The sequence below is a fragment of the Peromyscus maniculatus genome, chromosome 2, assembly GCF_049852395.1.
Source record: "Peromyscus maniculatus bairdii isolate BWxNUB_F1_BW_parent chromosome 2, HU_Pman_BW_mat_3.1, whole genome shotgun sequence".
Classification (NCBI taxonomy): domain Eukaryota; kingdom Metazoa; phylum Chordata; class Mammalia; order Rodentia; family Cricetidae; genus Peromyscus; species Peromyscus maniculatus.
The window spans coordinates 141,922,851-141,935,739 of record NC_134853.1 but is presented as its reverse complement, the minus strand read 5'-3'; the positions used below and the strand labels follow the sequence as shown (position 1 = coordinate 141,935,739).

General features: G+C 44.1%; 1 protein-coding gene across 1 annotated transcript; it reads right to left on the bottom strand.

Moving 5' to 3' along the window:
* Positions 1-7,122: 7,122 nt before the first annotated feature.
* LOC102923581 (DNA topoisomerase 1) lies at positions 7,123-9,783 on the bottom strand. The gene has a single exon (XM_015992692.3). It carries the CDS (start codon positions 9,565-9,567, stop codon positions 7,270-7,272), a length of 2,298 nt encoding a protein of 765 aa, XP_015848178.3. The 5' UTR covers positions 9,568-9,783; the 3' UTR covers positions 7,123-7,269.
* Positions 9,784-12,889: the final 3,106 nt, after the last annotated feature.

The following is a 12,889-nucleotide window of genomic DNA, read 5'->3' as shown; positions in this document are numbered from 1 at the left end:
CGCCGCCCAAGGATCAACAAGATGCCAGCAGACAGGTAACGCCACAGCCACGTGGCAACATACAGCTTAATAGGAATGAGTTAATTTAAGTTGTAAGAGCTAACTAGCAAGAAGCCTGAGCCAACAGGTCATAGAATTGGTAATTAATATAAGCCTCTGTGTAATTATTTTATAAGCAGCTTCAGGACCGGGTAGGACACAGGAAAACTTCTGACTACAGCCAGCCTGATCTACAGAGTGATCCAGGACAACTAGGACTGTTACACAGATAAACCCTGTCTTGAAAAACCAAAAAGAAAAAGAAAAATGTCTGGACCTATACTTTAAAAGTAAATATTAGAGAATAACATTTTTTGAAACAATTTTTTTTTTTTTTTTGAGACAGAGTCTCTATATATAGTCCTGCTACCCTGGAACTTACTCTATAAACCAGTCTCGCCTCAAACTCTACCTGTGCCCTCTGAGTACTGAGATTAAAGGCCTGTACCACCATGCCCAGTTCTCACAGGTTCATTTTCCAGCACCCACATGGTGACCACAGCTATCTGTAACTCCAGGGGATCCAGTACCCAGTTCTAGAGTCACTGCTGGGCATGCACACAGTGCATATATACATACAAGCACACACACATGAAATTAAACAAATCATTTTAAAATTCAAAGAAATTCAGACTGAGGATTGTTTTGTGGGTTTGTCTGTTCTTTAGATTTAATTAGTTGCATGAGTGAGTGCCAGGTGAATATAGTGTAACAAAAATGTCACCAATACCTGCACTACACCTAGTGTTCTGGTGAGCTAAGAATCAAACCCAGCACTACTTTTTTTTTTTATTACATTTACTCATTTATGTATGTTTTGCCTACATGTATGTATGTATGTGTACTACATGAGTGCCCGGTGCCCCAGGAGGTCAGAAGAGGGCATTGGATCCCCTGAAACAGGAGTTATGGGTGGTCATGAACCACAATGTAGGTGCTGAGAATGGAACCCAGGTCCAATTGCTCTTAACTGCTGAGCCATCTCCCCAACCCCTAAATCCAGCACTTTCATGTTGGGCAGACACTGTACCGACTGTGACCTGCTTTTTTGTTTTGTCATTGAGAAGGTATCACTGGACCAGGCTGACCTTGAACTCACAGTGATCCTCCTGCCTGAGCATACCAAATTCTGGGATTATAAGAATAAACCACTATACCCATTAGCCATCCTTCTGCCCTTTTTTAAAAATATTATGGTTGTGAATCTGGAGAGATGGCTCAGTAGTAAAGATATTTGCTGGTCTTACAGAGGACCTGGGTTTGGTTCTCAGCACCCACATTAAGCTGTTCATAGCTTCCTGTAGCTCCAATTCCAGAAGATTACACATCTGCTTCTGGCCTTTGTGGAAACCACATACACACAAGCGCAAATATTAAAATATATATATGTGTGTGTATGTGTGTATATATAAATAAATAACATGGTTCAGTGATTGAGAGCACTGGTTGCTCTTCCAGAGAACCCAGGTTTGATTTTTGGCACCAACATGGTGGCTCACAACCATTTGTAACTCCAGTTCCAGATCTGATGCCCTCAGAGTACCAGACACACCAGTGGCAGATAGTCATACCTACAGGCCCAACACGCAGACATAGAAAAACAGAGTTGTAAATTAACCTGATAATTTAGGCGGGGAATGCAGCTCACTGGTACAGCATTGCTTACTATGTGCAAGGCACTGGCTTCAATCCCCGTCATCCCCTTCCCAATCATCCCCTTGTATGTGCAGTTGGGTGGTATAAGTACATTCATATTGCTCTCACCAGAGCATCACCATTTTCAGAACTCTCATTTCTAAAATGGAAACTCTCCCCATTAAAGGGTAAATCCCATTCTCTCCCTTGAGCCCCTAGCAACCACCATTCTGTCTGTGGTTTTGGTTTCTTTTAAGCACCTCCTTTAAGTAAAATCCCTATAACGTTTGTTTTCTTGATTGTTTTCATGGTGCTGGGGGTGATGCTTCCTCTGACTTTAATGCTGAAAGGTTTAAGTTCTTTAGATATTTTAGGCATTAGAAAAAGGAGGGGAGGAGGCCTGAGGCTATGGTTCTCTTGGTAAAATCCTTGCTTCACAAGCACAAGGATGTGAGTTCAGATTCCCAGGACCTATATAAAAAACCAGAGTAGATGGGTGTGGTAGCACAGGCCTTTAATCTCAGCACTCAGTACCCTGAGGCAGAGGCAGGTGGATCTCTGTGAGTTTGAGCTCTACATCGTGAGTTCCAGGACAACCAGGGCTACAGAAAATTAACATGCCTCAAAAAATTATTAAAAATCTATGGTATGACTGAGCGCATGCCTTTAATCCTAGCACTTGGGAGGCAGAGCCAGGTGGATCTCTGAGTTCAAGGCCAGCTTGGTCTACAGAGCAAGATCCAGGACAGGCATCAAAACTACTCAGAGAAATCCTGTCTTGAAAAAAAATTTTTTACGGTATGAAAACAGGCACATACCTGTAAATCCAGCACTGTGGGACAGAAACAGGAGGGCCCTGGGGTTTGCTGGCCAGTCATTCTAGTCAAATTGGTAAGCTCCCTGATTTGGTGTCTCAAAGAAATAAGGTGGAGAGTTATTTAGAAAGATACCTGATGTTGACCTATGACCCCCAAATGTATTATAAGGGCTGGAGCTATGACTCGGGGGTTAAGAAAGCTTTCAGCTCTTTCAGAGGACTTGAGTTCAGTTCCCAGTACCAACACCACCAAGCAACTGGAAACTGTAACTCTGGCTCCAGGGGATCCATGTCTTCTTCTGACCTCTGTGGGCACTTGTACTCATACACATACACTCATACACATACACACACACACACACACACACACACACACACACACACACACACACACACACCCTCATAACCTTATTATTTGACTGGAACCAAATAATAAGGAAATTCCCATTCCTATTTCTCCAAACCCCACCCACTCAGGAAAATCTCCAAACAAAGGGAAGGCACCAAAAAACCCAGTTTTGCATTCTCAGCGGCTGTGGCAGCTCCTCCCCTGAAGTTGTCTGACATCAGCTTTTGACCATACTTTGGCACAAACCTAGCTTGTGGCGGACGAGACGTCACCCCTGTCTACAGGCTATAGAACCTCCCTGCTTTTATTCAAGCCCTGATCTCTGGTACTGGAGAACCCACCAAGGAGTTGCTTCGCTCAAATATACTTGTTCTTTTGCTTCTTCAATTTGGCTTCATCTGGCTTACTGCATCAGCAGAGAAACCTATTATTGTGGTACAGAAAACCTATTAGTTATAAAGAGTAAATAAAGACCTGTCTATGTGGGCATATATATGATTCTGGTGCTCAGGCGGAAGGACACAGATTTCCAAGTCAGTCTGCTGCAATCCATGGTAAGGTGCTGTTGAGAAGGGAGGACCGGAGTGGTACATGCCTTTACTGGAGGCAGAAGTAGGATCTCTGTGAGTCTGTGAGTTCTAGGCCAGCCTAGTCTACACAGAGTTTCAGGTCATCCATGGTTAATTAGTGAGACTCTGTCTCAAAATAAGTGAAAAAACAAACAGACAAAAGTAAACCGGGTTGTACATTGTGGTACACACTTGTAATCCCAACAGTTAGGAAGCTGAGGCAGGAGGATCTGGAATTCAACCCAACCTGAGCTACACATAATGAGACTCTGTCTCAAAAAACAAACAAAGCAAAACAAAATGGTGACTGGAGAAGCAGAGAAAAACGGTGGACACAGTTAAAGAACACCAACACAAATGGAAAGTTGTTTGTGGAACGGAAAAAAAAGGAAAAAACAGAACAAAAAATGGTGGTGTATCCCTTTAATCCCAACACTGGGAAGGCAGAGGAAGGCAGATCTCTGAGTTTATGGCCAGCCTGAGCTACATGAATTCTAGGACAGCCAGGGCTACATAGAGAAACTGTGTCATTTAAAAAAAAATGATGATAATGAGGAAGGGGGGGGAGAAAATAATATTAAAATGGCAATATTCCCCCAAAGTATTCTACAGACTTAATATCCTCTCTCACAAAATCCAAGTCAGTGTCTTAATAGAAATTGACAAACATGTTCAAATTCATATCAGGCTATAAAGACACCAGAATAGGCAAAAAACAATATTGAAGATGAATAGCATGGTTGGGGGACTCACAGTTCCCCGTTTCAGAACTCACTGCAGACCAGTAGCAATCACAATGATGTGTACTGGTGTAAGGATAAACGGAGCTCAACAGAGAGGAGCCCATGTCCCCATAGAGCTTTGGTCAGTTGGGTTTTGGCAAGAATATCCAAGACCATTTAACGAGGAAAGAACAGGCTTTCAATGGGTTCTGGGAATTCACGCTCAGGTCCTCACATTTTCCTGGCAAGAATTTTTATAGACTGGAGCCATCTTCACAGCCTCCAGCTCAGAGAATTCTTACCAAGGTAGACAGAGGCAAGAGTGCCAACATGCTCTCACATTTCTAATCAGCATCGGTATCATTGAAGGCAGAGCACTAGACACACGACCAAGTTTGACCTTCAGCGGTACTTTTTGGAAGAACCGGGATGGCAGATGGAGCAGCGGTCCTTGTCGTTGAACTCTGAGAGCAATAAGGGATGAAATACAGGTACAATAACCATTTCAGGCAGATGTCTCACTCACCCTACCAGGGAAACACAAGTCTTGTATGACGACCCTGGAGGAGGGAAAAAGACTTAAAGCAGAGGTTCTTACCATAGGTCCAGACCCCTTTGAGGACATCGAATGACCCTTTCACAGGGGTTGCCTGAGCCCATCAGAAAACACAGATATTTATATTGCAATTTATAACAGTAGCAAAATTACAGTTATGAAGTAGCAACAAAAATAATTTCATTGTTAGGGGTCACAACATATTGGTGAATAGCAGTAAAGGGTTCCAACATCAGGAGCATTGCTAACCACTGCCTTAAAATGTGGCAGCCGCACCTTGGGGCTGGAGACTTAACCCCTTTAGAGTAAACGGCTAACTCCTTCCTTATGTGGGGGAAGGGAACTCTGAATTGTAACTGCTCAGAACATTTTGTGCTTAGCAGTTTCTATACTGGGAGAAAGGGAACATTTTTACAATGATGTAGCAAAATCCTTTAAGGATTCTGCCAGGGACTCCCTTCCACACAGCTCATTCAGTCTTCACTGTAGCCTAGCTTCCTGGAGATGACATGGGTTTTACTACGGAGGTATCAAGCTGGTGCTGCAGGGCCTTGAGAGGATGTGAGGCCAATTTGTAAACTAGCATAGATGGTCCCCTGTCTACAGAGAGGGGTCTCTGGATTTAGCCAACTGTTTCCAGATAGAAGAATGGGACTGGAGTGATATCTCCCAAAATTTTGTGAGAACAGAACTCTACATTTTGTTGTTGTTGTTTGTTTGTTTTTTTTCATGACAGGGTTTCTCTGTGTGGCCCTGGCCGTCCTGGAACTCATTATATGGCCAGGATGGCCTCAAACTCACAGAGATCCATCTGCCTCTGCCTCCCAAGTGCTGGGATTAAAGGTGTGTAGCATGAATCTTAAAGGTACTTATTAATAAAATCAAACCTGAGGCCAGTTATTGGGGGTGAACACTGGAAGATCAGAGAGACAGAACAAGCCACAGCTAACCTCACCTGGCCAACTTCTCAGCTGGTCCTTTTTCCTCAGACTGGAAGCTTCTTTGTCCTCATCACAATGGCTCTCAGCTGAACTGCTGCTCAAAAGCCTGAAGCTTAACCAGCTAAAAGCTTACCAACCAAAATGCTTCTATCTCCTGGTCTTCACGCCTTATATACCTTTCTGCTATCTGCCATCACTCTCTGGGATTAAAGGCTTGCTTTTTTTTTTTTTTTTTTTCTTTTTCCGTTAAGTTGTAGGAGTTTATTTTAAATAACCTACAGTTGATTAAAAGGGAATTCATGATAAAAATAGAAGATACTTGAGGAAAGATGAGGGAATGGGCTCTGCACACACACTAAACTAACAATGCCTCTAAAACTAGTGACTATAGCAAAAAATGTCTTCACATTAAAATTTTGCTTTTTATGTTTTTTTTTTCAATTTTTTACACAATTACAAAAGAAAAATAAAAGCCCTAAAATCTTGATTATTTTTCTTTTTTGTTTTTTGGGGTTTGGTTTTTAAATTTTTTTTTTGACCAAATGCTCATTTTCCTCTAAATTTATTGACCTGTGGAAGTTTTTACACAATAAAGTCTTTCAAATGAAAGACTGGGGTTTCCAAAGAAAAAGATGGATCTCTTAAAGGGTACAAAGAATGCTGAGAACAAAGGATGATGGGAAAATGGTTTCAGTCACTGATTATTTCATATCTTTAGACTCACTCACCCTTCATCCCTCCCCAACCCCAAGCTACACGATCTTTAAGATCAAGAAGAAGGCTTAAATATTTTAAAATAATTAAAAAGAAATAAAAATTCACATTTAAAAAGGAACACTCAAGTCAGGAAATATTTTCCCATCATGCTTTTCTGTGAATAGGTGTCTGAACCAAAACACTGCCGATGTCACACTTGCTTCAAGTTTAATGAAAACTGATTCCCATGACGATAGAGTGACAACTCTAATAGGTGCGCTGGGTTTTTGTTTTGTTCTACTTAACTTTAAATTCCTGAAATGGGGAGAGGAGGGAATTTAGGAATCGTTTCTATTAAAATATAGAAGTTATTGCAAAACCCTAACTGTAAAAACGCACCAATATAATCAGACTTCGCATACAGTAGCTGAGAGAATCCAAACATTGCAGCAAAACTGAATTTGCCTGGCAGGATGCTGACAAATTCCCATCCACTTGCTCTCGAAAATAAAAACAAAATTCAAAACAAATCAAACAGCTAGAATTTTGATATCTGAAATATTTTTACATTCTTTTTTTTTTTTTTTTTTTTTGGTTTTTTTTTTCGAGACAGGGTTTCTCTGTGTAGCTTTGCGCCTTTCCTGGAGCTCACTTGGTAGCCCAGGCTGGCCTCGAACTCACAAAGATCCGCCTGCCTCTGCCTCCCGAGTGCTGGGATTAAAGGCGTGCGCCACCACACCCGGCCTGAAATATTTTTAAATAAGTTGTCCATAGGACAACTGGCTCAGCTCTCCCTTATAACATCTCCAGGTCCATCTTTTTGCAAAGATGTTGGTTTGTTAAGACGTGTGGCCTCTCCCTCAGGCGTGAGGGCAAGTGAGGCTCAGTTTATCCATCTTCCTCAAACCACACTGTCCCTTTTCACAGAACCCCTGGCAAGACTGGTCAAAACTCGTAGTCCTCATCGGTCATATCAATGGCCCAAGCAAACTTCTCCCTCTGGGTTTTGTTGTAAATCTTCTCAATTGGGACCCCCCACTTCTTGCACCAAGCCACTGTGATCCTAGGGTCCAGATAATTGAGTTTGGAGGTTCCCAAGGCAATGTGTTTATTCTCCTCTCGATCTGTGGCTTGAACTTCCAGCTTCATCAGCTGCTCTTCTAGTCTCTGTACAGCCTTCTTTTTTGACTCTACTACCTTCTTGGTCTTTGCATTCTTCATGACTTTGGCATCAGCCTTAGCACTTTTCAGGTCCCTTCGAGCATCTGCTAACTGGTCTTTCTTGGCATCAATCTTAGACTGCAAGTTCATCATTGACTTCTCAAAGGTCTTTGGTGGCGCCCTCTGGTGGTTACAAAGAATTGCAACAGCTCGATTGGCACGATTATAAGATAGAATCTTTGCTGGTACATTCTCATCAGGGGCTGTGAGCTCTTTAAGCTGCTGCTGTAGCGTGATGGAGGCATTGTATGTACGGAACACCTTGGCGGTCAAGCCCTCCATGAGATCCTGAAGATGCTTATTTAGAATACCAGTATTAAGTCGATCAAAAAGATCATCCTCGGGCTGCTTGTTCTCCATAAATAGTTGTAAGTTCTTAAAAACTCGTTTCTCAACTGGGACTTTGTTATAGTATCTGATTGAGTCCTTCCCAGGAAAGTCAAATTCCACCACATATTCCTGACCATCCAATTCTGGGTGTAGATTGATGTGTTCCACTCTAAGTGAACAGCAACCCACAGTGTCTGCCGTTTCTCCTTCCTCCTTCTCATTGCCTGCTCTCAGAGCAAGCTTATCAATGAAGTACAGTGCTACAGCTCTCTGTCGAACTTTCATCTCTTTGGACTTCCAGTCTTCCCGATACTGATTTCGGATCTTGTCCACACACTTCTTCAGCCGCCGAGCAGTCTCGTATTTCTGCCAGTCTTTCTCACCCTTGATTCGTGAACTGGGATTCAGCATGATGTATTTAATAGAACCTTGGATGTTCTCTGTCCAGGAGACTAGCCAAGTAACCTTGTTATCATGTCGGACTTCTTTCCATTCATGTCCTGGAGGAGGAGAAGGAACCTTGGCATCTTTGCTGCAGTTGATGATTATGTCCTCAGGCATGATTCTTCTCTTCAGCATGCCCATCTTGGGGTGGTTACCTCGGCCACGGAAAAGCCCTGGAGGCTCTATCTTGAAGTTGGCAATCCTCTCTCTATGATTATCCATAACACAAAAGCCATATTCTTTCAATAATTTTTCATTTTCTTCTTTGATTTTCAGTTTTTCTTCCTTGCTCATCTGCTTCCGAGCCTCTGACTGGGCTTTGAAATACTGGCTCATCTGTGTGAAGTCGCATTTGCTTAAGTTGGTAATCATATTTTTCTCGTCATTAGTCATCTCCTTTCTCCAATCTTTAAAGAAATTTTTCCTGAATATTTCCTTAGTAGTATATTCATGGTCAAGCATTTTTGCAAAGAATGTAGCTACTTCTTCTGCTTTGGGACTCAACTTCATAACCTTACCATCATAGTAAAACTTGACACCCTCTGGAAGAGGCTCATATGGTGGAGCAAAGACAGGCCCTTTGTGTTCTAGGAATTTCCACTTGATGCCTTCAGGATAGCGTTCTTCTTCCCACCATTTCCACTTCTGTTCCTCTTCCTTTTTTGGCTTCTTTTTCTTATCTGACTCAGCAACTTTTTTATCTTTATCTTTATTGGGTTTTTTCAATTTGCCATCCTCTTCTTCTTCTAGTTTTCTTTTCTTCTCCTTCTTGATATCTTCTGTCTTAATTTTCTTAGGTTTATAATCAGCATCATCCTCATCTCGAGGTCTCTTCAGTGGCTTTATGTCCTCTTTTGGAGGAACAAAATAGCCATCATCTTCAGGTTCATCTTTAATTCGTGGTGGACTAGAGAAGCCATTTTCCTTCTCCTTCTTTATTTTTGCATCCCCAGCTGCTCTAATCTTTTCCTCCTTTCGTTTTTCCTTGTCTCTGTCTTTATGTTTGTCTTTATGTTTTTCTGAGCTCCCATCTTTGTGTTTGGTTTTCTCTTTCTCTTTATGCTTCTTTTCAGAATCTTTATGTTCACTGTTGCTATGCTTAGACTTTTCCCGGTCCTTTTCCTTATCCTTCTTGTGCTCTTTATGCCGGTGTTCTCGATCTTTATGTTTATCTTTGTGTTTGTGAGAATCATTCAATCGGAAATCCGCTTCGATCTGGGAGTCGTTGTGGAGATGGTCCCCGCTCATGTCGGCCGGCGGGCGAACGCTGAAGGCTCAGAGGCAGCGCGGGGGAGAGACGCGGACGGTCGGGGCGGCCTGAGCAGGCGGACGGAGTTCCCGAGAGGCACGAGCAGACGGCGACAGCAGCCACGGGCCCGAGACTCCCGGGGCAGCTGAGGAGGCGGCGGCAGCGGCGGCGACGCTGACAGACTGCCGGGCGGGCGGACTACGAGAACAGACCCCCAGCAGTTGTGTAACAGCCTAAGTTCGCATTTCCCCTCAGTGCGCCTGCGCGGCCGCTTTTAAATGGGACCTCGGCGACGTCAGAGCTCGTGGAAAGGGGCTGAAGGCTGGGCGGGTCTCTTAAAGGCTTGCTTTCTGGGATTAAAGGTGTGAGTCACCATGCTTGGCTGTTTCCTTGAACAGATGGATTTCTGCCTCTGGAATGCTAGGATTAAAGGCGTGTGCTACCACTGCCTATCCTAAGTATCTAGTGGCTTTTCTGTTCTCTGACCCCAGATAAGTTTATTAGGGTACACAATATTTTGGGGAACACAATACCACCACAAAGATGTGTGCCACCACTGCCTCGAAGAAACTTACATTTTTATCAGAAATCTGTGTTGATGTTATTATTCTAATGTTGAGTTCAATTTTCGTTTTGTTTTGAGACAAAGTCTCACTGTGTAGCCTGAGGTGGCCTCCAGCTCCAAATTCTCCTCCCTCTAATTCTCAAGTGCTGGGATCCAGGTCTGGGCCATCACGCCTGGGTAAATGCTTTGGAATATTCAGCCCACTTTCTGCCTCTGGAAACACGGAGCCGACAAGCTTTTCCTGAGTCCTCCTGCTCAGTACAGCTAAATGCAGGAAACTATACAAATGGAACAGGCAGGCTCAACAAGAGAACAGACCTGCTAGGAACTTTGGGATCAAAGAATGACTTGGTGCTGTTTCCTGAGTGTTCTTGCCTCACGTATGTCAGGATGGATACTGGAGAGACACCAAGCAACCCCAAACTGCCAATCGTGGTGACAAATGAATGAGTCCCCAGGAAAGCCTGCTTCCTTTAGTTAAAGGACCAGGAAAGGTACTGGAGACAGATAATGTTTAGACAGCGCCATCTTGACTCCAGCCCCACCCTCACCCCCTCACTGGGCCACATAGAAAGCCGAGTGGCTAGGCTAACAGTGATGAAGCCACCCTTCCCCTCCGAGTGAGCAGATTCACTCAGGATATCCACTGTGGAAGCCCGTTTTCAGGTTCCTCGTGGCTTTACTCAGCAGGTCCACATAGAGAGGATGATTAGGACCACGGGCCTGAGTGCAGGTGTCTGAGATGGTCTGCACTTGGCTGTGCTGGGGGAGGAGGTCTTTTGCTCCACCCCTTGGCGTCTCTATAAAAACCCTGGGCCAGAGACAGTCAGGGCCCATTGGAATAGGTTCCAGGCCCTCTCGAGGCTATCCTTTATTTTCTATCTGTTTATCTCCACAAGATTCTCCGCTATAAATCCTTCTATCTAATATTTCCTGCTACTCACACTCAAGAAAACTCTGGGGAGCTGTGGGGTTGGTGGGTAAATGCCCTGCAATCCACCAATAACGAGGCCACTTGTGTCTTTCCACAATAGTAGTAGAGGCCTCTGGGAGACAGAGGAGGCACCATCCACACCCAGCTGGTGTGGTGCCGGTAAAGGCCTAATGCAGAACCTGCCTACTGGTTAGGACACCTCTCCCCACTCCAGCTCCAACAGCCAGTGGAGACCAAAGGGAGACCCTGGACTTTTGCACCCTCCTGGCATTAGGAGACGCCATCCCTGCCCTTCCCACAGAATGGTGTAGGAAGAAGAGTAAACACAAAATATAAACGAGACCCAGAGTTTGATCATATCCAAAACATCCTGGTCTCAATCCAAAATCACTTCTCATACCACGAACCTCACAAATCTAACTTGAGGAAAAGGGGAAGGCGGGCGGCTCAGTGGGTAAAGGTGCTGCCCCCAAGCCTGACAACCTGAGTTTGATCCCTGGGATCCACGTGGTAGAAGGAGAAACCGACTCCCACACTGTCCTCTGACCTCCATGATATTCTAATGGGATGAAAAAAAAATTATAGGAGGCTAGTTGGGGTTGGAGAGATGGCTCATCGTTAAGAGCACTGGCTGCTCCTCCAGAGTTCCATTTCCAGCACCCACACGGTGGCCCCCAACCCTCTGTAACTTCAGTCCCAGGGGATCCAGTGCCCTCTTCTAGCCTGCTCTGGCACCAGCCACACAAGTGGTGCACAGACAAAGTGCAGGTAAAACATCTACATACATAAACATTTTAAATATTTTTAAATAAAGTTCAGGAGGTAAAGGTTTATGCTATACAAACATGGAAACCTGAGTTCAATCCTTAGAAGCCATGTCAAGGCAAAAGGAGAGAACCAGCTCCAAAAAGTTGGCTTCTGACCTCCACAAGCTCACCTTGTCACTCACACATACACACGGATGAACACACACACATACATACATACATACATGCACACATAGGCACACACAGAGATATACACACACAGTCGTCGTCGTCGTCCGTCCCCCCCCCCCCCCCCCCCCCCCCCCCCCCCCCCCCCCCCCCGCTACAGTTGATAAATCAGTTTTCAAAAACGACGTGGGTGGTGCTGGAGAGAAGGCTCATCATCAGTTGAGAGCACAAACCTCTCCCGAAGAGGACTCCAGTTCAGTTCCTAGCACCCATATCAGGGAGCTCACAAGTAACTGTAACTCCAGCCCAGGGGTATTTAACACCACAGGTCTCCCCAGGAAATCATGTGCAAATTTTCACCCATAGACACATGCATAACTAAACATGATAAAACATTAGAAAAAAAACTAGGCTGGATGTAGTGACTCGTGTTTGTAATTCCAGCACTTAGGAAGAAGAGGCACAAGGACAAAGAGTTCAAGGTCATCCGTGGCTACATAGCAAGTTCAAAGCCTCAAAGCCAGCCTGGGCTACCTGAAAGCCTAACTCAAAAGACAAAAAAAAAAAAAAATCATTTATAAGCCAGGTAGTGGTGGTACACGCCTTTAATCCCAGCACTGAGGAGGCAGAGGCAGACAGATTTCTGAATTTGAGGCCAGCCTGATCTACAGAGTGAGTTCCAGGACAATCAGAGCTACACAGAGAAACCATATCTCGAAAAATCAATAATAAAATAAAAAATACATTATAGACACCAACACAAAAATGACAGATATTAGAGTAATTGGAAAAAGCTTTTTAAATGGCCACCATAAAAATGCCTCACTGTCTGTGGCCCATGTTTCCACCAAAGGTCACATGAATGCCCAGGGTCTAGGTGGGTATCT